This window comes from Amblyomma americanum, chromosome 9 (assembly GCF_052857255.1).
Source record: "Amblyomma americanum isolate KBUSLIRL-KWMA chromosome 9, ASM5285725v1, whole genome shotgun sequence".
NCBI classification, from domain to species: Eukaryota; Metazoa; Arthropoda; class Arachnida; order Ixodida; family Ixodidae; genus Amblyomma; species Amblyomma americanum.
In genome coordinates this window covers 140,365,968-140,392,404 of record NC_135505.1, presented here as the reverse complement: position 1 = coordinate 140,392,404, position 26,437 = coordinate 140,365,968, and the positions used below count along the sequence as shown (strand labels likewise).

General features: G+C 48.3%; 1 protein-coding gene across 14 annotated transcripts in view; it reads left to right on the top strand.

Annotated features, from left to right (window-relative positions):
• The window catches only part of Prosap (SH3 and multiple ankyrin repeat domains prosap), a 205,372-nt gene that overhangs the window by 89,117 nt on the left and 89,818 nt on the right, over window positions 1-26,437 (top strand). For 5 of the 14 annotated variants that reach the window (XM_077637751.1, XM_077637760.1, XM_077637748.1 and 2 more), the window contains exon 3: window positions 7,636-7,689. The exons of the other annotated variants lie outside the window; for them this stretch is intronic. In XM_077637751.1, the coding sequence (XP_077493877.1) occupies window positions 7,636-7,689 (54 nt within the window). The remainder of the gene's footprint in view (window positions 1-7,635; window positions 7,690-26,437) is intronic. 14 annotated transcript variants of the gene reach the window in all.

Genomic DNA, 26,437 nt, shown 5'->3' with positions numbered 1-26,437 from the left:
CCTGTAATTCATTCGTTCATTGATTTTCTACAGAATCAGGTAAGGTGTGCATGCCTATATACATTAAGTTTGTTCATGCTGTCTGCACAGCCCAGGCAAAAATCGTATTCAAACGCCTGACGAGGCCTCGGAACCTATTTGCATACAGCGCTTCAGACAACGGTAACGCGTAAGTCATTAGAGTAAGTCATTAGAAGAAAACATAAGGCTTAAGTCATTAGAATAGATGAATCACTGCGCTCTGTTCGCCTCCTACCGCTGAATAATTTACAACTGAATTTCTATTTGACTGCGTTCCCGTTTCAACAACCGAACGGTGGTTGTGCCGTGTAAAAGTGTTTAAAATACGTGTAACTTGATAACAAAATCTACTATATAATCGCTGATACGTCGTAGGTTGTCGTTTGAGCTCTGCAAACAGGCTAGCCTAATCTTTGAAGTGAATTCAGACTACGTATCCGCAAATACATTAGCCTTTTTCATGCTTCATGTGACCTAAATGCTTATTAAACGTCACAGCCATTGTTTGTTTCTTGAAATCAATACCGAAACAACGTCAAGGAGATATTCAGTTATCAGTTATTTAGCGGTCGGAAGCGAATACCAGCGGCCAATGCCTCTGTACAAATGTCTAACGCTTCATTCTGAACAGAACACGCAAGAAAAATTCGGTGCCTGTAATCTTTATAATCTAACCGAGCCTTAGATTATCGAACTTTCGTATTATTGCACTCACTTGAATCCGTTTCTTCCCTTTAGCTTCCGCTAGGACGTATATAATTAACTCGGAGTTTCTCCTGTAATCCCACCCCGCTCTCTATATGTCTGTCAGTGTAACGTCGAGGGTACCATTTTCATTTTCGTGGATGCGTGTGTTCGCTTTAATCTGTTCTGTGCGGCTCGGGCAAGTGAAAGCACAGAAAGCGAGATAAGAGAGCTCTCATCGTATTCAATCCGAACGATTAAGCCGGGACCAGGTTGCGCACTACTCCGGGTAATTGAAGGAGAAGTAATATAAAAAAAAACAATTATTCACGAGAGGCGTGGCACGTTTTATTTCTTGTCATCAAAGCCGGGGAGGGGACACGCTGCCTTTTATTTCACCTTCGCCGCGTACAAAAAAAAAAGGAAAAAACACGTTGTGAGTCTGTTCGTTTTATGTGCACTGTTTTGCAGCTTTGTTAAGCGTTTAATATGGACAGTCTTAGCGGATAATCTTCGAGCTTTATAGCGGAGGGCTTTGGGGGACTTCTTTTAAAGGCCAAAAGGTGCGCTCAGAAATCGAATACTCCTATATGGGATTAAAAAGGGAGTAATGTGTCACCTAGCATAAAAGTTAGTGAGCTATATAAGAGACATACTCCCTTTTTACTCCTTTCTGTTTAGGCTGTACTGAAAGGTGAAAGAGAGAGGGTTGTCTGCACCCTACAGAAATATGGAGCTTCTGCGGTGCCTCTAGTGTTGAATTACTTGGCTTTGAAAAAGCACACCGCGCGTGACCCAAGGACTTTTGACGAAATCTGTACCTACTTTCCATAAATGTACACATGCAGTCAGGATCTAGCCCCGCCGCAGTGGCTCAGTGGTTAGCGCGTTCGACTACTGATCCGGAGTTCCCGGGTTCGAACCCGACCGCGGCGGCTGCGTTTTTATGGAGGAAAAACGGTAAGGCGCCCGTGTGCTGTGCGATGTCAGTGCACGTTAAAGATCCCCAGGTGGTCGAAATTATTCCGGAGCCCTCCACTGCGGCACCTATTCTTCCTTTCTTCTTTCACTCCCTCCTTTATCCCTTCCCTTACGGCGCGGTTCAGGTGTCCAAAGATATATGAGACAGATACTGCGCCATTTCCTTTCCCCAAAAAGCCAATTATTATTATTAAGTCAGGATCTTAGCGAACGCAATATTAGCGAGAAAAAAAAAGAGTTCATCGCTGCTTTAGCACGCAGCTTGGAACAATTATATAAAGCCTGAGTGAGCGCCCCGAATTACACGTTGTACCACTGAATTTTACTTAATGCGACACTGGAATTTAAAAAAAGAAACTTAAATTTATTCACCGAACTCGCGTCTCGAATCGGGCTGTGCCGCGCTGGCATGCAGTATTTGACGTCCCCTGTCTAAAATAGAGGGCGTAAGGGGCGTTACGGTCTGTGCGGCGAGAGCCAGCGATACTTAAAACGGTTGCCAGGTTTTTACAGCCTCCCGTAAAAAGACGGCGCGGCGGGTATTCCTGGCGCATCGAACTGCACCACGTAAGCGTTAAAGGTGAGGAGAGGACGTATACCACGGTTTAATACACGTCCTAGCGCCCTCGTTTGTCTGAATAGATAATCAAGGTACCGCATTCACGCGTACGCAAGCGGATGATATCTGATCCCTCCCACGCCTTTCACGCACATGAAAAGTTCGCTTTGGGCAGGTTATTTATTTGTTTAATTTTTCTTGCTTTCTTGAAAGGAACCCAGCTCAAAACTGAAACGCACTTAGTTGGCATAACGCACTGCACGGCATGCGGAGGTTGTGGGTTCGGATCACACCAGCAGCTCGCGGGTTTTTTTACCGCCTGCAAAATCATCTTCTACATGAAATGTTCGCGCCGTTAATTCTCACCGTACTCAGCGCCACAATTAAAAAGAATAAAAATTAACCTTCCTCTGTGCTTTCTCCTTGGTTTCAATTACTGGTGGCTCTTTTGCTGGACATATCCTGACGCATGTCAAATGTGCTTAAAAGAGTATGTCTCTAGTGTATGCCGTGCTTTTTCTCTTTGTGAATTTCACTTACCACATTTTTCGCCGCTTGCTACAGTTCTTAGCTTAGTTTTAATTAAATATGCTGCTAAACAGCAAATGAAGAAACGAACAGTGAAGAGCCGAAGATCATGTTGAGCAAAGTTCTAGAAGCGTACACCTCGGCAAAAAAAAAAGAACAAATAAGTAAATAACATCCCGGCTTCCGCTATCCACGTAAAGGGGACATAAGGAAGCCTAATTAGTTCCCCGGCGCCAAATCCCACCGACTTAGGCGCACGCCGGCCCCACTAATCTCAAGACATGTGCCCGCGCGGATTTCGCATGTAATGCTCGAGGCCAAGAGACCTCTCCTACCCCCCCCCCTCTAAAAAAAAAAGAAAGAAAGACGTTCAAAAACACGAAGAACACCTTCCAGTTACGAAATAAGACATGCCTGTACCCGTGGCGAGGCTTATATAGTATGTGTAGACGTTGTGCGGGTAGGCCGGCTTGTTAACATATATGCGTTGAAGAAACAACCGGGTGTGCCTTCAGCAGTGCTGGGTTCTCGCGCAGCACATGCCTTCCTGCTTGGAGGGGGAGAGGGGATGCGCAGGAGGAGGAGGAGGAGGAGGAGGAGGAGGAGGAGGAGGAGGAGAGGCGGCGGTCTGAACGGCGCCGAGCGCTCGAGGGTTTTAATGAGCGTCCTGAGCCAGGGAAAAGTGAACGCGGCACACACACAGGGGGCTTCCTTCCTCATCAACGCAGCAGAGAGAGAGGAAGAGGTGGAAGGAAAGCGAAACACAGGGGGAGGAGGAGGAGGGTGATCTGAGGTAATAGAACGAAGGGAGCGGAGCTGAGAGGGGTGAGGGGGGCACGAAGTTGCTGCAGCGGCGGCGGCGTGACAGCGAATTAACCGCACGCCAGACCATCCGACGTGCATAAAAAAAAAAGAACAAGAAATCTATGCAATGAGATGTAGAGAAAGGCAGATAAGCTGAGGTTGTGAGATGAGGCGGCCGAGCCAGAAAACAAAATAAGCTCCGAAAGGTGGCGGCGGGACCGAAAACGAATCCCGCATCGCTGTCTTCTCCGGCACAAAAAACAAACAAATAAAAAAGAAACCCGTGCCGTGGCTTAGGAGAAGGTGCCTGTGGATGTGGTGGTGTTGCTGGCGCCACACTCCACTAGGCTTTCCTTGGCTTTTGCGCCGCTCTTCCTTCTCGCAGACCGGGGGAGAAGACCAGTTTCTTTCGGCCGCTGCCTGCTTCATCTTGGCTTTCAGTTTTACTATTATCGCTTTTGTTCTTGGCGCTCCGGGCGCGCCCTGGAGGCTGCGGAGCCGATGTGGCCTACGAGGAATGCGGCGAGGAGGTTGAGAGGAAGATGTTCCTCCTCATCCACTTCTTTTTCTCTCTCTCTCTCTCTTTGGGTATCGGAAGGTGCGGAAGCTCTCTTTGCCGGCGTCCCCCGAGAAAAGAGAAACACGTCTTCGTGGTTGTTCTCCAATGGTTTCCACGTGCGGCGGCCTTGTCTCCTCATTTTTCTTCGCCCTCACTGCGCTTGCTCACTGCTAGTCGCGCACTAATTGAGTGCAGTTAGGCGCACATACCGCACACTAAACAATTTCTCACCCTTTAGGGTGTAAATCAGCTGTCCCCAGACGAACACTCTTTTCCAATTGTTCGGTGCTAAAAAAGAGTGCAGAGACCCTTCCTTAAGGGTGCACTTAATGATACTTTAGAGGATGTAATGGTTCCACCCTCATTAAAGGGTACTATTTTTCCATAACACCTCTACGAATGTATGTTGGAAGGGTGCTCCACATTGATTCACCCATGAAGCAAAAGCCTTGGATTGATGCGCGCCGTCTGAACTTTCATGCTGTGCGCCCTTCCTGAAGGGTGCTGATTTCTGCACCCTTTTTAGCACTCAAAAGGGTGTTCGTCTGGAGACAGCTGATTTGCACCCTTAAGGGTGAGAATTTGTTTAGTGTGCGGCGTAGAGGCCGTTAAACTAAAATAATAATAATAATAATAATAATAATAATAATAATAATAATAATAATAATAATAATAATAATAATAATAATAATTGGATTTTTGGGGAAAGGAAATGGCGCAGTATCTGTCTCATATATCGTTGGACACCTGAACCGCGCCGTAAGGGAAGGGATAAAGGAGGGAGTGAAAGAAGAAAGGAAGAAATAGGTGCCGTAGTGGAGGGCTCCGGAATAATTTCGACCACCTGGGGATCTTTAACGTGCACTGACATCGCACAGCACACGGGCGCCTTAGCGTTTTTCCTCCATAAAAACGCAGCCGCCGCGGTCGGGTTCGAACCCGGGAACTCCGGATCAGTAGTCGAGCGCCCTAACCACTGAGCCACCGCGGCGGGTTAAACTAACCAAAACGGGCGAGTTTGGCGAGGCATTACAAAGTTAAAGCTAGGCAGACAAAGCGAAGGAGTATATCGCTCTAAACTGGAACACACCTATATGGGAGTAAAAAGGGAGTAAAGTGACCTCTAGCGCTCTTCCTTCTTTAGAATACGTGCGCTAGAAGAGAGTCTACTTCCCTTTCTACTCCTTTCTGTTTAGAGTACGGTGAAGAGCAGTTGAACGAGTTGTAGCGCTTCGCTCAGTCTTCTGCGCGAACTGTTGCACCGAGTCTTTTAGGGTTTGAGGGTCTTCCGCTGTTCTTACAATAACTTTCGGAGGAGATCCATTATTGCTATCAGCCATTAGTTTGGGCCAAAACTGTCGGGGCTCTTTTTGTTGCATACCGGCGTATATGGGTATTTCTGTGGTGTAGAAGACGTTACCGTTTCGTGTGACCACGAACTTGAGCGTTTAACCCCAGCTCAATAAGAAGGTCTTCGCGGTGGGCCCGTGTTATGAAGTTTCTGTGGGCCCTGGCATAAATTCTTTTAAACAGTTCATAAAGAGTGTGTAGACAGCCCACTGAAATTTACCGCAGCGGTGGCGTGGGGGTCTGAGCTTCCGCCTCATATGTTGGAGGTGTGGGGTTCGATCCCTGTGCAGCCGGGTACCCAGCGATGATACAATGAGTAGAAGCTTTTCCCGTGGCCTGGTGCTCGCCTTTTTTTGGGTGAGATGCTTGGAAAATGGGTTTTTGACCTCACCTCGTGTAGACAAAAAATTCCATGTGCCATAGTGCCCTATTCCCAAAGCTGCCATTACGCCAGTTAAAAAAAATATCATCATCATGTATTGAAATCTTGTGAGATGTGTGTCCGCTGCCCAATGTGTGCTATCTCTGGCCATGTGGTCCATGCGGGCTCTGGAATGTCCAGCCTCTGCCGAAATGATTGCAGCGTTTCCACCGTGCGCTCTATTAGACAGTCACCTGCGTTCTTGTGCTAACGGTTTTAACCAGCTGTTTGTTTGATGACGTTTAGCTTAATTAAGCGCTCTCCGCACTTACCTGTTCCCACCCTCCTATTAGTCCTCAGGCACCAGCAATGGGCACGTCTTCGCCGCGGAGGGTCGACCATTGCGATGTGCCCTCCTTACTATGGAAGACCGCGCAGAATCCTGTCATATTCCTTTAGTTTTCATCGTGTTCCATTTGGTTACGTGAAGTTGATGTTTTCAAGGAAGGTCCTCCACTTCATGTCACGCGCCGTATCCACTGATTGCCTTTAGACATCAGAGTATCCACTTCAAATCTATTTTGCCGCAGTTTCGGCACACCCTAGGAGCCATGCCATCATGGCTTCTTTCGCAAACTCTTATATCACCGGTAGCTAGCCTGTGTCTTCGCGTTTGCATTTGCAGCGCTCGAAGCGCTGCCTTTAATTAGCGAGACGCAGCGCCCTCTCTCCCCAACCGGAGCCATCGATGGGCGATGGAGAAGTCGGAGGGGAAGCGGAATTAATGGCATCGCCGACAGGGGGTGCGCTCACCGGCAGCCATGTCTGGTACCCTCGGCCTTCGAATTATGTGCAGCCAAGCGGAAACTAAGAAATCCCGAGCATGGCTGCCGGCTCACTATGATGGCGCAATGGCGTAATGACCAGAACTGGGAAGTCGAACTGGAGATTTCTCTTTGAAGCGCTCTAGCGGACGCATTCGGCAACTGGAAAGGCCCCCGTAATTTGAAAATTTGCAGTGTCGAAATCTCGCTTGGATGAGACAGATCGTAGCGAATCGTAGGAAGGCAGCGACAATCCCATCGGCCTACGCAGGCGCGGTGAACGTGGCCTGTCTAATGGTCCGCGGTGCGTCCTCTGGGAGCCTGAGAGGTAGAGAGTAGCTTTCTAACGAGCCTATAATCACGCTGAGCGCCCTGAACGCATTAGACTAACACAGACCTTTAGGTCGCCTCGAGTTTTCGATCGTTGTAGATCTCGCTCTGCCAAACTATGCTAGCAGTTCTCGGTACCTTCGTTCTAAGAACCACCACCTCTAGTCTGGCGATGTTTTTAGGTTGAATCTGCAGACCAAGGCTCATTTGGATTAAAATACGACAATTTTGTATCATAAAAAAAGCCTATGCAGCTACTCCTTTGCGGAGGCATGGACTGCCTCGGGAGGACGTGTTCGGAAGGATAATCCGTCATGTCTTCTTTGTCGGGATAGATCAGCATCATGGACTATACTCTTGTAACGAGTCATTATTGTTGGACCTCTGCAGATTGTGGCGACCCCTTGTGACACCAACGATAGTCGACTGAGCGCAGTGTCATTCGCTGATTGACGTATCAAAGACTGGAGCGATCAATGACTAGAAGGGCACCGAATGATCCAGAAAAAGAGAGGTCCAGCTTTGGGTGCAATGCACGGAACTTGTAAGACAGAATTAGAATGCCCATCGGGGGGTTGGGCTCTGGAGGGGGTGCTGGACTAACTCTGAGCTTTTTCTTTCGGCAACGCTATAGGGTATCCCCCCGTGGATTACGAGCTGGGCCAGCTGCGAGGAGAATTTTCGCCAAGTACGTACGGGGCTGAGCTTGAACTGAGGTCGCTGCCTTCTTTAAGCTTCACCTGTGTGTGTCATGCAGCGCTCCCTCCCAATACCCATAGTCATCCCCCTCTCCCGCTTCCGGGCGCTGTTCTGCCGCGCAGTTCTCCCGCGGTCTTGCCTTGAAGAGGAATTCCTCTCTGATTTGGGCAGGAACTTGCGGGCTGCCTCGGCTGGTCTTGATGAGAATCTAAGAGCTGTGCATGGCGTGATTTGCGCTGCGTTTCCTCGCTTCTGCTGGCGGCTAATCTGGGGCTTGGAGACTGTGGAAGTATTCAGTCTTTCTTTGCTTTCGTTGTTGCTTGCCGTCGAGGTTGCGTGCAGTGCGGCATATTACTATTTAGGTGGTTGTGCGTGCGTTTTGTAGAATCAGCTGAAAAGGCCGCTTCTTTCGTCGGTCTTCATGTACGCGTCCCACCGCATTGACGCTTGTTTCTCTAGTTGGCTGTTCACCTTGCTTATATTTTTCTAGCTTTTTACCAGCTGACTGGAACTTCCTTAACTGACTGCCGACAGCATAGTACGGTCGTTGAGAAGAATAATTAAGGTGGGCTGAGGAATGAATGGTGAGTTTGGTAGCGATTAACCACATGTGCTGGTTATGTGTCACATTCATCACAGGTGCGCAGATAAAAGTAAGCAAAAAATATATCGCCGCACGTACGATCGAGGTTACACCGAAATTTCTGATTTGTAGTTGTTTGTAAACCAAGGAACGGAAAAGTAAAGCCGGAAGATTTCTTTCACCATACCTCAGGAAAGCATATCGTTGCACATATATGGTATGCAAGAAATTCCCGTAGTTTTTTTTTATCTTGTTTTGTTGTTTGCGCTGTTCCCGATAGCAAACTGCTTGTTTCAGCGGGCCCATCGAAAGGCTTGTTGGCCAAGGAATAATATAAACAGGAAATAACTGCCGGGCTGTGAGAGGTTTAAGGAAGGAAAAAAAGCGAAATGAAAACAGATGGAGAAGTGCAGGTCATCAGATAAGAATACTGGGGCTGTGCCTGACAACATACCTCTCTGTCTTCTTATCTCGTTCTGTAAAAGGGTCTGCGCATAAAACTGCAGGAGCCCAGTGGAGGGAGTTCACTTTCGCCCTTAACACGCACTGCGGGAAGCCGGCGTTCGCCCCCTCCCCCTACATCACAACTTTCCCACATACCGGCGCGCCGCGCCTGCCCCCTGCCGTGAAGTTTAGGAGCGCCCTATGCGTTCAGGTCTTTGAGGTTCCGACGGCTCTTGTTCTTTGAACCTTGCGTGCACACCACGGCGTCGCTAACGATATGCTTGCGCGCGGCTGCTGGCCCTGACAGGCCCTAGCGGAGAAAAAAAAAAGGAATTTCGCTTATAAAATGAGGGGAGCGGGGCGCAGGGTCGCGTGAGCCGCCATGTATTCCATGGGGCCAGTATGGAAAGCGAACGCGTTTGTTTTTACGCGCTGTTACTTGATGTATGCCGTGGCCTGTGACACAGATGCGCAAACCAGATCCTTTAAGTTAACGCGCGTTAATCATGGGGCATGGCGCAGGGACATGAATCACGGCACCTGTTTCCGAGGGTCGACTGGAAAAAAGAAAGAAAAGGCTCTTCTTTTTGTAACTTCGTATGAATGGTTTCGCCCTTAAATTTGGCCCTATAGAGCCTGCCAAGCATCCCAACGCTCATGGCCGGTAGCTTCAGTTGCTTATGAACGCTATAAAACCTAACGTAAGTAGTTAAGTAACCAAGGAACATTTTTGGGATTGCTTTTGCAGCCATCAAGGGTCTTTAAGCCTGACTTTTTAGTGTTTCATCTCTTCATAGCAGCCTAAGAACCGCATGCACACGTACACATGTCCGTCTCTGTTCTTTCTGAGCTGACACAGCTTTGTTTCTTTTCTTGTGCAAAAACTCGCAATCAATCTTACAAATTTGTATTTCGTGTCACACTGATTCTTAGTTTTGTGACTGGCAGGACATCAGAACTGTGACGACATCAGTGAATGGTCTTTTCGCCGCTGTATTGTTGGTTTTCGCGCTTTGCACTCTGTCACTGATATTGCGCGAGTCTAAAGAAAGTGCTCAGAGTGACAATGTGCTTGGTTTTTTATGAAGCTCCCATTGTTGTTTCTTTTTTCAAACTTTTCATTCGACGCGACCACTGGACCTGTTGATATTAAAATGGTAATCACTGGTGCACTGCGAAAGAGTTTATGGCAGTTCACCAGGAATTGCTGAAGCTTAAGCTGTTCTTCGCTCTTAGCAAAATCTACCCCTTTGGTATGAAATGCACATTAGAAATCCTTTAAGTCTAATCAACCGATTCATACTTTATCTTGGTATCTGTAGTCCACTTTGACAACTGTACCGGCCTTGCTAGGCTTTGTATACGAGCCGACTTTGAGGCCCGCCACCAGGACCACAATGATATGCGTCATCCATGACTAACACCCTCGCTTGGATCTGTTTCAAGAAACACATTCCGTGCCAGACCTTCTCCGAAAAGGACCTTTCGCAACGTCGGGAGGTGGCGCAACGTCCGCGAAACCAACTTTCGCAAGTTGCGCTGCTGCATCCGCACATAATTAGTCACTTTCCTGCTCCTTATTATACCGCTGTTCAGCTTTAATGGCGAAACCTCGTGAGAATTAATGCTCGCTGATGTGAATAACTTCAGCATAGTCATCGCTGGTTCACCGCTTTTTTGATATCCGAACTCATTTTAGCGCTGCATGCCCGGGGGCAGACCGGAACAGACGACCAACAAACGCGAAGGCAGTTGAGAAAGAGCGGGGGGGGGGGGGGGTAACAGTAGAGTAGAAGTAATGCTGTAACCTTGTAAAGATTAATCGGCCCTAACGTAGCTGGGGCAGCGAGATTGTTAGCTGATTTTCGCAACGGGAATTCCTTTTTGGATTATTTACTGACTTCTGCAGAGCTAAGCAAAACTGGCGCCCAATGCTGGTTGAAGCAGACGGCCAAACAAACAGACAAACAAAAAAACCACTGGGGCAGGTCGGACGTGCAGAGGTCGAGAGGGGAGGCATAGATAGCAACTAACATTGTGAAAAAGTAACCCTACTGTAGGTAAATTCGCCTCTGGCATCCCTTACCTACTTCTTTTTGCTACCCGGTTTCATATTAGGGCCGCTTACTGACTTGTGTGGTGCGCGCTTGTAACAAATATGGCGTCGGTGTCCGGTTGGAGCAGACGACAGTGAAACACGGATGCGTGCTGCCGTTAATCTAGTGACGCAAGTCGATGAAAAATAACGTAGACGCAAGTAACTTCGGCGTTGTCATCGCTGGCCCACTGCTTTCTACAATACGAATTCATTTCGGGCCTGCTTACTGACATTTTTGGCGGGTACAGCAAACATGGCGTCGCAAGTCGGTTGGGGCAGACGACGAAGAAAAGCGCAGAAATGGAGGACGGATGCAAGAGACACCGCTTGCGCAGTCGTATACATATAGGCCTGCGTTTTATCACGCGCCCGCATGCGGAGTTTGAGCCGTATACCGAAGCGGGCTCGCATCGTCCCTCGCAAACGCACATAGGCCCCAACTCTGCTCTGGCGGTGATTTGTTTCGTCCCTGGCCGTTGGCAAACACGTACTTACAAAGGGAAAGAGAAACCAAGTAGAGAAAGTCGTGCGAACGAAAGCGCTCCCGCTGTTCGCGCCTCTGACAATCGGCGATAGATGGCGCTGCTTGGTCCTACCACCCTCCTCTACGTCATCCCCTTTCCCGCTCACTTTTGTATTTGCCTCACCAAGCGTGGCTCTCTTTAGCAATCCAACCAAGCGAGAAGGATGTATAGGCGAGGCTGCGGAGAGCGCTAGCTTTGGAACCCTTTGAATCGACGTTACGTAATCAAGAGTTCTATACGGTATTACGTCTTTGCACTTTTCGCTCGAATTTCGAGGGGGAAGGAAGAAGTGAAAAAAATAAATAAAAAGATGTTTAATGTGGCGTAATGGCGCTCCCGCACGAATTCGCGAGCCGAGGCGGATGTGTGCGGGGTGCTTCGGCCCGCCGTAGAGCTTGGTGTTCTTTCGAGTGTCCTCTGATGACCCCGCGCCTTTTGAACTCCTACGAAGAACCCGCGTGTAGTTTGAGAATGATGGTGGGGATGCAGTGATCCGAGGTGACGATCGAGTCATCGCGGCGTAACCGGGGAGGCGATTCTTCTTCGCGCCTGATTCCTTTGTTCCGTGACGGTGGTGTTAGCGGGATTCCAGCAGTATTTCGTAACGAAAAGAAAAGGTGAACTATTAAAAAGGGAAGAAAGAAGATATGAAAGAGACGGGAAGAAAAAGATGGAGAAATAGGGAAATAAAGCAGGGAATAAACGGGTCTTTTTTCAAACGAGTCTGGGCCTTTTTTGGGGGGGCTGTGGCGACGATCTTACGAAAGATAATTTATGATAGGTTTGATTCACTGCGGTCACAATGTTAACGGTCAGAAGGAAAAGTGATGCTGCAATAATAGGTGTGGAGGAGTATCTTGATAGAAATCTTTTCTAGATTCAATTTTTTTTCTTCGCCTCATTTTCCTTTAGCGAGCCCGACCCCTGGTACCGGAGTCGACAAACGATATTCCTTGGAGGCGTCAACGATGACGTCATAGACGTTTGCAACCAGAGCTTTTTTTAATAATTTCGCCGTGGTTGGGCAGTTCCCAATCGAAATCAGGCCTTGAAATACGGCGAACTTTTGGACACTAGCGGACTGCGGTACCGCTCCGCCTCCTATCAGCCACGCCATCCGCCACGGTGGCGCAGTTCATGTATATGGTTTTTCAGCTGCTGACCCGAAAGACGCGGGTTCGATCCCTGCCGCGGCGGTCGAATTTCGATGGAGGCGAAATGCTAGAGGCCCGTGTGCTGTGCGATGTCAGTTAGTGAACGTTAAAGGCTCCCAGGCGGTCTAAATTATCCGGAGCCCTCCATTACGGCGTCCCTTATAGCCTAAGTCTCTTCGGGACGTTAAGCCCCATAAAACGTAATCAAAAACCAAAACTGTGAGCTATGCCTTGAAATACACCCGCCGCGGTGGCTCAGTGGTTAGGGCGCTCGACTACTGATCCGGAGTTCCCGGGTTCGAACCCGACCGCGGCGGCTGCGTTTTTATGGAGGAAAAACGCTAAGGCGCCCGTGTACTGTGCGATGTCAGTGCACGTTAAGGATCACCAGGTGGTCGAAATTATACCGGAGCCCTCCACTACGGCACATCTTTCTTCTTTTCTTCTCTCAGTCCCTCCTTTATTCCTTCCCTTACGGCGCCTTTCAGCTGTCGGCCCTTATGTGAGACAGGTGCTGCGCCATTTCCTTTCCCCAAAAACCAATTAATATTAAAACAATTATTATTATGCCTTGAAATAGTGATGGCGCTCTGAAAAGCAGTGGCCGTCGAGCTACCATCGATAGTTCATCAGAACGCCGTACGCAGCGTGCGCCACACGAAACGCGGGTATATTTAGACTCTCCCAGATGTGTCAACAGTCCGGTCAGAGCCTGCAGTGTCCCAGCTGGAGATGCAACCGATTAGACCAGATGGACGGCGGTAGCTAAAACTCGCTGCTGTTCTATAACCAGGATCACTAACCCGAATGAAGCGAAAGCCAGGTGCCGATTGCAGCGCCACCGACGGACTCTAAATGAGCGCTGTTCGTTCTGCCTTATGAGTAACCCAAAATAACCATGGCCCCATCGAAGGGTTACCAGGCAACGCCCTACACCACCTGCAAAAGAACGTTAATAGAGCGCGCGATAACTTTCACTTCGGATAACCTTTTTTTTTTTTTACCACGCCAGCGGGGGGTCGGCGGGTGACACGTGTGAAAATGCCACCGAAAACGGGGTCAGCTCCGGCAGTGCTCCGTTAGACTACTTTACTGGCCACGCGTAGCTGTTCGGTCCGAGGTAACAGCGGATGGCCCCCGGCGAAGTTCGTGTGAGTCGCCCGCGGACCCAATTTGAAGCGGACGCCGTCGATGACCCTTTCCTTCCGCCCCGCCAGCTCAGGGCGGTAGTGGGAGTACCGTGTCAGCGCGGATTTAACTGGCCCTCGAGATTTGTTGCGCAAGGTGGCAGCTGGAGAGGACGCGGTTGGGTCAGAACTTGATGCGAGGTGTTCGAGAAGCCGCTACGATTGTTGAAATTAAGAGGTTGTCGTCAATAGCGAACAGAACCTTTCATTGCGACATAGGAGCGCCAGTATAAGGTTCCTTAAAATGCGCGTACTGCAGTTGATGTTAAATGACATTAAGGAATGTTAACACATTTAAGCATCCTAGACAGTCATCTGGCTGCTTCTATTGTAGTGTATACATGCACTACTGTGTAGTGTATACATCTGGCTGCTTCTGTTGTAGTGTATACACCACTGTGTAGTGTATACACTACCATGGATACACTAGTGTATACACTACTGTGTAGTGTATACACTGGTGTATACAATACACAGTACTGTGTAGTGTATACAGTACACAGTAGTGTATCTTCTGTGTACTGTATCCACTACACAGGATTTTTTTTGCATCTCGCATAGGAGAAAGTGGACAGTGATAATGAACGAAATTCTTTAGGATTTGGCCGGTTTCCTGTGCGAAGGAATATAGTGTTCCCCGCTTCTTTCTGTCAAGTACTGCGCTTCAGAAAAAAAGGTGAAAAAAATATCACGAAATACTTTTGAATTAATCTGTATAAGCTGCGGGAAAGAAAATTGAGGTTATGAAATTCGCAAATAAAAAAATATATGTAGGGATTTCTTGTTAATTACTGAAAGCACTGACTAATCGCATACTAATGTGAAGGACAGGAGCCATTCGGGATTTTATCTGAACACTGGGGAATTTACCCCACTGCGCTAAGCGAGCGCGTTCATTAGACGCAGCAATATCGACTGATTAACATCGGGATTATCGGAAGATAGGCTTTGCCCGCACTCGTGACCACGGGGAATTCCTACCACTCATCACATCACTTTGTTTTCTTCAAAGACCCCTTGTGGTGTGTTACATAATCGGCGGGATTTACAAGGTACGCGTTGACAGCAGTCGTAAACATTGATGGGCAAGTTACGGCAGCGATGTGGTGTTCCGGGCGTAAGTAGGGAATTATAACTTTTATGACTTTATGGGAGTTTAACAATCCAAAGCGACACATACTACGAGCGATGCCGTAGTGAAAGGTTCCGCAAATTTCGACCACCTGGGGTTCGTAGGGAATTACACATGGAGCAATATTGTAACCAGCGCTTTAAATGAAAGCCGTTAACTGTAGTATCAGTTCGCTCTATAGTTGCGTGGTGGACTAAAAACCTTCGACGCTTAATAATAATAATAATTGGTTTTTGGGGAAAGGAAATGGCGCAGTACCTGTCTCGTATATCGTTGGACACCTGAACCACGCCGTAAGGGTTGCGGTTCAGGTGTCCAACCATATATGAGACGCTTAAATTCGCGTTTATACGGTAACCGCTCGAGCCGATCCACCAGTCTCGCCTTCGGCTCGGCGCCCCTCACTTAATGCGCGGAAGTGTTTCCGAATAGCAAGCGGCGGCGTCCCGCTTAGGCCGGCGAAGCTACCACGCACCAACACGTTGTGTCACGGTGCACGGGCATTACGTATACGCTCTCGCATTGCGTACGGGGAAGGCACCCGGCAACTTTCATCGTTCCCGCTACGTCCTCTTCCTGAAGGTGTTTCTGCCTCGAGGCATCAGCGTCCTACCGCTTGCACGGGCTGGGCCTTACGCTGTAGATCTGCCCGCGATACAACGGTGCAATAGTACTTGTAAAAAGGGAGTGCGGAATGCGCCCCCTGCGAGGTACAGCCGCTGACTTCCTCGTGGTAACTCCGCTCTGCATTGATTAAAATTTTATCTCGCTACGTAGATCTGTGTCGGGGCATGCCAGTGAGTTCGGCGTGCCCGTGTTGTTGCCGGCTCAGGTGTATTCTAGTTTTCCCTTCGGGTCTTGCAAGAATAGGAGCTGTAGCTAGGTCACGATGACGTGCCGGAAATAGTGCGTAATATTGTTACGTTACGAAGGAAGTCGCTACGCTGTGCTAACTTTGTTCATTTGATCTTGTTTTCTTTTCGCAATGTAATCGCCTAAGTGTTCACTTTCCTGACTCGGGTTTTTCTGTTTGCAATAACTGTTGGGACCCTTAGGCACCCGTTAGTATTTTTTGCATAGTTAAACATGCATAAGTGTGGCTTGTCTGGGTTAGGTAAGTTCCCGGGTTATGAAAACGTTGACATTGCCTATACTGGTGCAAGTTAGAATGCTTGTCCTACTATACCGTGTTCTTTTCCGGTAGATAAATTTTTTTCGCGCATTACGAATGTTTTTTTTTCTTTGGCAGCAGCCGCAGTGACTGAAAAGTCGGAAAACGCGGCATTTAATGCTAGGAATAAGGCAATCTTGTTCCTTAATGTTATTAATTAGAATATCGACTCCACATGAAGCTTAGATATGGTGTTCGCGACATGCATTCCATTTTGCAAAGGCCAAGAAACTTCAGACTGTCGAGAAATCTCCGATGAACTGACAAACAGCACTGTTTTGCGGTGTATTGGGAAGAACTGATGAGAACAGCTAATGGAGGACACCTTAGAGATCTCAGATGTGCTAATGAAGTAACTAAGTGTTCAAATTGCAAATCATATCGAGGAACTAGCCAGGCAAAGCAGTAGAATGGGTCTAAAAATCAACGCGCAGAAAACTAAGGTAATGTTCAACTGTCTCGGAAGGCAACAGTCGTTTACAACAAGCAGCGAAGCGTTGCAAATGGCAGACTGCATCTACAGTCGGCAGGAAGGGAACAACAGTTTAAAGCAAGTAGCGGAGCGTTGGAAGTGGCAAGGGAATGCATCTACTTTGAGCGTGTAGCCACCGGACCAGGAGAATGAGATAACTAGGAGAGCAAAAAGGTGGTGAATTACATTTGGCACGCGCTTTCAGGCGTAGAACAGCAGTTTGCCGATATCATTCAAGAGGAAAGCACATGGTAGCTAAATATTACCGGTAATCACCTATGGGGCAGAAACGTGGTGCCTAACGAAAAGGGTTCATCTTAAAATGAGAAAGTGCAGATAGCTATGCAAAGGAAAATGACAGGTGTAACATTAAGAGACAGGAAGAAGACAGAGTAGGCCACGCAACAAACTCGGGTTAATGATATCCTAGCCGAAATTGGGGAAAAAGAAACCGGCATGAACAGGTCATGTATTGCGAAGACAAGATATGGTCTCTCAGTGTAACAGAATGGATTCCAAGAGAAGGCAAGCGCGGCAGGGGGCGGTAGCGAATCAGGTGGGCGGATGAAATTAGGAAGTCTCAGGGGATAACGTGGCCGCAGTTGAATCACGGGAAGAGTAATTGGAGGGATATGGGAGATGCATTTGTCCTGTAACAGGCGTGGTTAGGCCTAGTGCTGCTGCTGATGTTTCTTTTAAACTTATACTGCCCACTTTACGCAAACTCTCATGACAATGCTCTAAGCAGAGCGAGCTAGTAAACAGGGCATTCCGGTATCAACGTCCTCTGGCATTCCCCCAACCCCTCCCCCGCGAGCGAACGTTCGCCTTCTCCCAGCCCGGACACAAGGCAGCGTCGGCGGTCGCATTCCTTTTTCCTTTCCTCGGCAGTGCCACGGGTGGCGGCGGCGGCGGCGGACGTATGCGTGACATTGATTTCTATCGCGGCGAAGAAGCGCTGTCAGTGCCGCCCGCTGTCTCAGCTATCGTGCATGCGCTCTCGGCCCTTTCCTCTCTTTGCCCGGCCCGACCAGCGGCCAGTCACCTGGCGGCAGCAGTTAGAAGCCGCGCGGGCGCTCGCTGCATCAACGACAGGCCGCACACGGAAGAAGATGCGTTCCACGAGTTACCCCCTGCCGCCTCCTTCTTTCACGGCCGTTATCTCTACGCCGGCGCGCCTAGCGGGATTGAGACCTTCTGCACGACCCTGAAATCATCTCCGAGCGATGCTCTCGCCGCGCTTTTTTTTTCTCTGTGATGTCTCTTTGTTCAGTCGTTCTTCCGTCGCTGCAGGAGGAGGGGGTGGCTTCCTTCTTCTGATCATCTTTTCATCTCCGTAGGTTTGCTTTACCTGCATTCCCGCTTTTTTTTCTTTAGTGACACGCTGCCTGCGCTGCGCGTTCGACGCCCATTCCACACTGTCGAGTGCGCTATTCCGTCCTGTCGAGTGCGCCAGGGCATCCTGTCGAGGACGCCACTCCCCGGGCGGCGGTGTGTCTGTTCACTTCTGTGAGGGACTTTAATGTGCGGACCTGTTTCTGTTGTGCGTCTCGTCTTGGAACGCGGAGTGTTCCCTGTTGTAGCCGTTGGTCGTCGCAGATTGAAAGCTGCTTGTTGGAGGCTTGTCCATTTGTCAGCCCGAGCTTATTCCCTGCTTTGTTTGATTTTATCCGACGTATTTGTTATACCTTGCTTTCACATAGCTAAGTATAGAAGGGGACCGTTTTTTTGGTGATGCAATGTGGCGAAAAATGGCAATGCGGAAATGCAAGATTGCGGCCTGTCTTAGTACATTTTGCCCTACTGTTGCTACGTCGTGAATTGATGCTTCCATGATTCAGCGGTGCATATAGCTCACATCAATAGCCGTTGTCCTGAGAGCATGCAGTGCAGCATTTACCACCACATCGTCGAGCACGCGAGTACAATTAAACTCATCGAGTGTTTTGCAGCGTACCGCTGATGACAGGAACATATAATAATATGTTTAATTAAGTTGATAGGAAACGCGTTGCTTGAAATTCTTAGCTGGCAAGGAGAAAGAGAAACAAACTTACATCCAGTGGAGGGGAAGATGAAGCATGTAATTATTTTCCTCTTTGAGGAATTATTTTTATGGCCTTCTGTAACTGAATGCATGTATTACAGGTAAAGTTGATTTTCAAAATGTTACGGGTCACAAAATGAGCCCTGAAGATAAATTTTGTTACGGACCTGGAACCACAAATTCAGTCACCAGATAGGACGCTGACGACGATGCTACTTACCAAGGGAGAGGGTCACCGGTATAGCTGGCGCTGTTTAAATAGAATTTCTCAATTGATGCATGAGCCAAAAAAAACACGATGTCGTATTAGTTCATGCTCTGAACGCGTTTTGATGCCGTGTTAATTAGATTTTAGCATAGGCCTGGCTGCTGCTTAATCTTATAACATACCGTTATTAATATCAGTCTACCTTCCCCCTCCAGGGCTTAGTCACGATTGAGCACTGACGTGTCCCCAGAGCCTCGATCCTCTTGCGAAGGTACAGGGTTTGCAATAAGGCTACTGGACACGCAATTTTCTCCATTTATTTTTCCTATGTCCCCTTCTGATGTTTTTAGGCTCTTGTCCTACACACCAGTTCCTATGTATAACCTCTGTTATTAATTAACGTCATCATATCTGTACCTTCAGCAGGCGAAACAAACTTACCATGACGCTTTCTGGCGAAGCTGCCCTTGTACAAATAGAAGAAAATAATCACCATCATATGGTATGTCTATACGCTTATCTGCCATTTAATGCGTTTTCAGTATTAGTGTACGTCAATCGTCGAAGAAAACGTGCATTAAATAATATTTGCATTAATCTGCGAAGGAGTTTACGCTTAAGTTGAGCAACGTGCTATGTCCGCACTGTTCATTTACAGCAGCAAATGTGTAAGGAACTTGCTCCCGTGTAAGCCGTGTCGCCTAACATATCGCACCTGAAAACTCCCGCCTTCTCTGGAAACAACAACAGTTATAGTAATACTAATAACTATTATTGCATTTACTGCACATTGAATGAAGCAGTATTCAAAGGCCACGCCTGTCAAAGCCACGTTCGACTTGTATTTCGGAGCATGGCCAGTGGCCGTACAGGACTAAAAGCCGGAGCCTTTATGAATGAAATCACGCAAATTTGTTTAGAGTAAACGCCGTCTCAACCGTTTTCCACTTCCTCATTGCCTGTCCCAGGCGTCTTCGGCGTTCCAAAAGGAGAACAGTTCAGTCATCACGGCAAAACCCGAGGAGTACGCGAAGCGCGCCATTGACCCACGCGGCTCGAAACGTTCGCCCCAGTTTTGCGTCTCCTTCCGCGTGCAAGGAATGCAACGGCAGTCATCACCGCCTTATACGAACAATGAGGCGTGCGACCAGCTGCTGCCCCCCCCCCCTTTTTTTTTTCTTTAACCCACCTCCGTCCTTGCTAGACATAGCACTGCCTGTAACGCATTACGCTTCTTCCTCGAAGTCTCCGGCCGGCTCCTTTCGAACAGTTCCGCGCTGTTTCTGGAGCACGGCTCTGGTTCATTCCGCCATTCTGCTTTCCCCTTCTTAGGGACCTTGGAGGTAACGGTTTTTCCCGCCGCTCATTTAAGCTTTGTTCCTCCTAGGCTGCATTGTCGACCTGATCGCCGTGGCCGCCAAGCTAGGCGTGGGCGGGGCGCGAACCTTTAATCACCCCTTTGAGTAGACCACGCTGCGCGGGCCGTTCTGTAACGGTCTTCCCCCGATCTCCCTCCCGGAATAGACCAGACCAGACGTGTACGGGCGTTCCGTCGGGGCTAAGCGTACGTCCGTCGGTCTGAGCTTATACGGTCTTTTAGCGGTCGCGCGTGTGGACCGTAAGGCCGCTCTGACCTCGCCGTGTGATGATGCCCGGGTCGGATGGCCGTGTCCTCCGGCGGTCTCCATTTATGCGGACAAGGTCGTTGGAGGTCGGGACCCTCTGGAATTGTCGAGACGACTCCGCTTCGCTTGTGGTAGGGTCCGTGATGCGTGAGGCATATATACCCGTTAGAGCTTCACCTGGATGCCCGCGGTGACGCTGCTGTGTCAGGTACTTGCATTATAACGACGCCGCTTTGGGAGTTTGATGGCGCTGGGCGTGACACTTGGCCGTTCTACTTTTGGGGGTCATGGCGACTTTATTGTTCGAGGACTTGCAGTGCAAAGAGTGGTTTCCTTTCTGGCAGGCAATTTTGAGTGGTTAAGACTCAGATGCAGCGTTGGCTTTGGTAAATTATACGGTGTGAATCTAATGACCAAGAGCTGTGAGGCTTTCATAGTCCCATCACTGCGTGACCGACAGGGCTCTGAGATATGCCGTGATTTAAAAAAAAAACGCCGTTAAATTTTTGATGTGAGCTTAAGATGTAATGAAATTTCCCACTTAGCTTTCATATTTTTATTGAACAACCCGTTAGTAACAGCACTGCGCAGATTTTATGTGAATCTACTATATGTAGGCATCCTTTCTGTGAAAGGCAGTTTTATTCGCTGATGCCGGACGTGTTTTTCCCACGCATACTTCGTAGAGCTCGGACATGCCTTCCTCGCAGGTTCTGCTTTAAATCTAGTAAGATTCTATAGTTATAGTTATTCTATAGGTATAGTTAGAACTTACAGGGTTCTAGAGACAGAGGCGTGGCCAACAAATTTAGCTGAAACAACGATTATCTCCTGACAAACACAATCTCGTGCATCTTCATTCGCAACATATGCTTAAGGACGGCAACGGTCCAGAGCCCTCGCAATCTGTCTCGCGGGCCAAACGCCTTCATTGTAAGTTGGATACAACTTCAGAATGAAGCGGCTTTTCCCCCATCAAAGGACCCCCTTCCAGCCAATGGCGTCGGCATATTTTCATGAGCCTGCTAGCTTGTCAGTAAAGGGAGTGGCACACTAAAGGGGATGATGGTCCCCTCCTTCCATGGTCAGGTATCGTCCCCTCCTTACATTGTCAAGCCGCTCCCTGTGTTGTCCCGCTAGCAGGGCTCATGAGAATCGACCGACGCCATTGGCTGTAAAGCGGGTCCTTGGTCGGGCAAAAGCCCCTTCGTTCTTGAGTTGTATCCGGCTGTGCTCACATCGTAGCACTGCCGAGGAGAGACCTTTCGACACCACTGCACGCTATGCGCAAGCAGGCTGCGGGTTTTAGGGGGCGAGAAGAGGTATTCCGAGCTGCGCAGTGGCTATATATATATATATATATATATATATATATATATATATATATATATATATATATATATATATATATATATATATATATATATATATATAAATAGTTAGTGCGCGCGTGCGGCACCACTTACACTGGAACCTTGAAGGAGCCAATCTGAATCGCGCCGAACGGAGGCGGAGAGGCCCTTAGCCGGCCCTGCCACCGCACCGAGCATTTCATTGTGTCCGTCAACTCGTGCTCGCGTCTTTCCTTCCTTCTTCGTCCGCTCTCTTTCTTTGCCTCTCGGTGCTGTATATACAAAGCAGAGGCAGCACCGCTTTCTCCAGGGCGCTCTAATTGGCTCGCAGATTAACTCTCCACCAGCCTCGTGCGGAGCTCCGTTTCGTGACCGATTCGAGGGGTACGAATAGAGGGAGAGGAGGAATTTGGCTGCGTCGAAGGAAAGGGAAACTGAGAAATGAATAAGCACCGGAGCGGTTCAATGCGTGCGCGCGTGCTCGAGCAGCGATCCGTTTTGTCGATAAGCAGGTCCCCCCCCCCCCCCCCCCCCCCCCCCCCCCCCCCCGCCGGCCGAGCGCGCGAGCGAGCTACGGCTGGGGGAACTGTCGCGCAGTGCTACACTTTCCCCTTCGATTCTTCTAGTCGTCGATGGAGCGTGGAACGGCCGCACGGGCGCGCTTCGGTCGACTGCGTGGAAGCACTTTTGAGGAACGAGCGGAGGAAGGGGGGGGGGGGGGGGGGGGCAAGGAGATTGGAAGGCATTCGAACCCCCGGGCGTGCTCCGCGGACACACACGCAGAAGCACGCAGGGGTGCGAGTCTATTTGGTCTCTCCAGCGCCGGCTCGAGGTGGTGTTATGTAGGACTCGAGCGCACGACCTTGGGACACGGATTGCGCGATAACGCCTTGAGCCGAGCGCCGACTGTCTTGTGCGCGTGTGTTGGATTTTTGCCCCGCTAGGTGGTGATTTGGGGAACGTAGTTCTCTCCGCGTCAGATTGTGTGAGCGGGCTCCAATGCGTGTACTTGGCACTAGCGCCGGAGGTGTAATGGTGTCTTCGCGACGGTGCCGGCCGGCATGTTTTACGACGGGTCGGCGTGAAGGAGCAGTTGTTAAGGGTCATTTGAGATAAAGGCTTCTCCTTCTTGTCTCAGTCCGCTCTTTTTTCATTTTACGAGAGCCCCTTATCGCCAAGAGGTCAGTGCGATGTGTCGTGGCCTGGTTGGCGCTGAGAGGCAGGACCACGGCGTAGTCCGTTGCACTCGGTGTTCACGACTGCGCATTTGACGCTGGGGTTCTGCGGCGTTTTATTGAAGATATGGACGGGACGTCATTATTTCGAGGAATTCTCTTACAAAAATTTATTTACAACGGAATATGACGGCGGCCAGGACTCAAGTGTTCATCGCCCTCTGATTCCTTGACGGGAGGAAATAAACTCATTTCATCATTCACACCGTTTATAGACCATCCACAGATTGTGACTATACAGTCTATACACTTTATATAGACAAATTCGATATACTAGTTCGGTTTGGTTTATGGAGGTTTAACGTCCCAAAGCGAATTAGGCTATGAGAAACGCCGTAGTGAAGGGCTCCGGAAATTTTGACCACGTGGGGTTCTTTAACGTGCACTTACATCGCACAGTACACGGGCCTCTCGAATTTCGCCTCTATCGAAATTCGACCGACGCGGCCGGGATCGAACCCGCGTCTTTCGTGCCAGCAGTCGAGTGGCATAACCACTCAGCCACCGCGGCGGCCGATACACTATTGTGTAGGCAATACAGCTCCTATGGACAGTCTATAGACAATATGTAGATTTAGTAGCCAAACACTTTTAGTATACACTTTTGTTTATAGACATTCAATAGGCTATGAATAGAAGAAAAGGAAATATCTATAGGAGGACGTTAGAGTATGTAAGTTTATAGACCACATTTATAAGGGAACGTCCAAGATCAATCAGTTTTCTTTAGTCGACTGAACGAGTTACTGAATCTGTATTCACACGCCTCAAGGTTTGGCAGCGACTGCGGCGAAATGGACAAGTGCAATGTACTCGCCTGAGTTTTCAAGCGAAGCTTGCGTCTGTTCATAAATACCTGGAGAAAAGAATTAATTAAGCTCAGCGTTCCGTGAAAAAAAGAGGCTGCTTTAAAGTTCCTGCATTGGCAACTTTCTCCAATGTGCAGGAGCGTCCAACCAAGCCACGCAACTTCACTGAGCCGAGAATGAAGTTTGTGTGTACTCAGGGAAGGCGCGCGCTTTGCTCGACGTGCGAGCGGCGCATTCTTTTCGCGGCGCCAGTAACGGAGCGGACGCTTCGGCGCTTGCGGAGGAAGGAGCCGAGACCGAGTTGTTTTTAGGGCCAAGGATGGAGGGGCCAAGAAGAGCGCTTGCCCCAAATGGCTTCGAGATGCTCGCGCTTCACGAGCGGCGGCGTGTGTCGTACAGCCGGCCGATGCTCGACAGCGTGGGAGGAAACAGCGCGAAGAAGCGTTCGGACCTTTCTTTCTTTCCTTCCTGCTTCCATTTCATTAAATGCCGGATCTCGCTTCCCGCGTAAGATTTTAGTTTATACTCGAATGGGCTGCCCTCATATATATATATATATATATATATATATATATATATATATATATATATATATATATATATATATATATATATATATATATATATATATATATATATATATACCAAAAATGATTTCTGGCAGCTGATTTGGTCAATATAATATAAAATCACCAAAAATTAAAGAAACATAACAGGATTTAATTCACGACGTTTCGGCTGGAGGACCAGCCTTTTTCGAGTGTCAAAAAAGGCTGGTCCTCCAGCCGAAACGTCGTGAATTAAATCCTGTTATATTTCTTTAATTTTTGGTGATTTTATATATATATATATATATATATATATATATATATATATATATATATATATATATATATATATATATATATATATATATATATATATATTTAGCCACTGAGTGTTGACACGAGGGAATTTCTAAACGGTGACTTTGTTGCACCGGTGATAAAATTTTTATTAGGGAATAGAACCAGTACGCAAATTGACAGTAACAGAGCGCCTTTCATGATGTGGAAGCGAGAAAGAAAAGGTTCTCGATTTTGCCTTCTCCATAAGTTTTACCGTTCATCTTTAGCAGCATCAATCATATCAGCAGCACATCGCCTCTCCAGCCGCATTGACCACAACAAGACCGCGTACGCTTCCCTTGCAAGAACTACATCTCGTTTCCGATCTTTTTTTTCTTTCTCAAGACATCTCGGGACTGGAACGATCTGCCACCAAAAGCCGTATACACCTTACCGGCCCCGTGGTTTTCAAGAAAAAGATCGAGGCCATCATCTTGTAGTCTGTAATGCACATCCCTCATGTAATGCCCCGTCCCCGGGGTCTTTGAGGTAATAAATAAATAAATAAATAAATAAATAAATAAATAAATAAATAAATAAATAATCCAGGCCGGCTGCGCTCATGAATTTGGCCGCAGTATCGCACAAGATACAGGGTTGTCATTAAATTGTCCCTGTCAATGCTGTGCCCGGTTGTTCTTGCTTAAAATGTTAAATGGAAATCAGAAAAATGTACGGATTGACGTTAAAAGGAGCGGAGAACACATGACAGATACTCCCTTAGGACAACAAAAGACATGCCTAGAGCAGCCAAGCAGATAGCAGGGGGTGGCAGTGGGTATATAGTCCAGAGTTTGACGGAATACCGTCTGGCGAGGGGCGAACATTGTAGAAATAAACACACACTGGACAAAAGTTTCGACGAAAAAAAAATATAAGACTATATCAATCAAGCGCAGCACAGGGTTGATTGGAGGAATATGAAGGTGGACTTTGTCCTTCGTTGGGCGAGTTAGGCTGATGAAGATGATGAATGAGTTTTTAGCAGCCGAATGAACAGTGGGCATCCGAACGCTACATACAATGAGTTGCCACCAACTCACCTTCTAGAAGTAATTTTAGAAGGTCGTCTCGCGGCTTGTAGAAAGAAAACGGTGCTTGTTGCACCAGGCGTCATCACATCGAAATTTGTCCGAGCCTAGCCACCGGAGCATCGTGTTCGAAAAGTAACGTAGCAGGGAAATGGTGGCAACAAACAGGCGCAGCAGTCAAATGGCGCCACCCATTAAAGCGGCTGCTATGCGCTTTATTCGAAAAGATGGCGTAATTAGTGTTTTTTTTTTCGGTTTCCTGTGAAAATGCGGTCCTGAGGCTTTTCTTTTTCCATCCACTGCCTAACTGCGCATAATAAGAGGTTTAAAAAATAATGGCGTTTCTTTTTTCTACCCGTGCAGCTTGCTTTTCGGTAAATTTTCTAGGCCCAACGCTGGTTAGGTCGATATCACTTCTCAGAGTACTATGTAGTATATGCGTTACCAATATGGGTCCAATCAAGTTTTTATGTATTGTTTTATAAAAGAAAATGATGATGATGATTATGATGATGAAAATCATCGGACTCAACACTAAATCCTCACGAATGGCACGTCGCTTGTGCAGTATCCGTTTGCGAGCGGTCAGATGTGTGAGAAAGCCTTGAGCGCATGCTTATTCAGTGCGAGGCAGAGAGCCTCCGGCTGTCAAGGATATGTTCAGCCGAGCTGAGCGGCATAAGGCGAATCACGCGGCGGTATACATTGGTGTCGACCTAGAAATGCCTCGCTGCTGAAGCGATCAGCCGCGATCTTCTCACGCGTTTTCGCGCAAGCG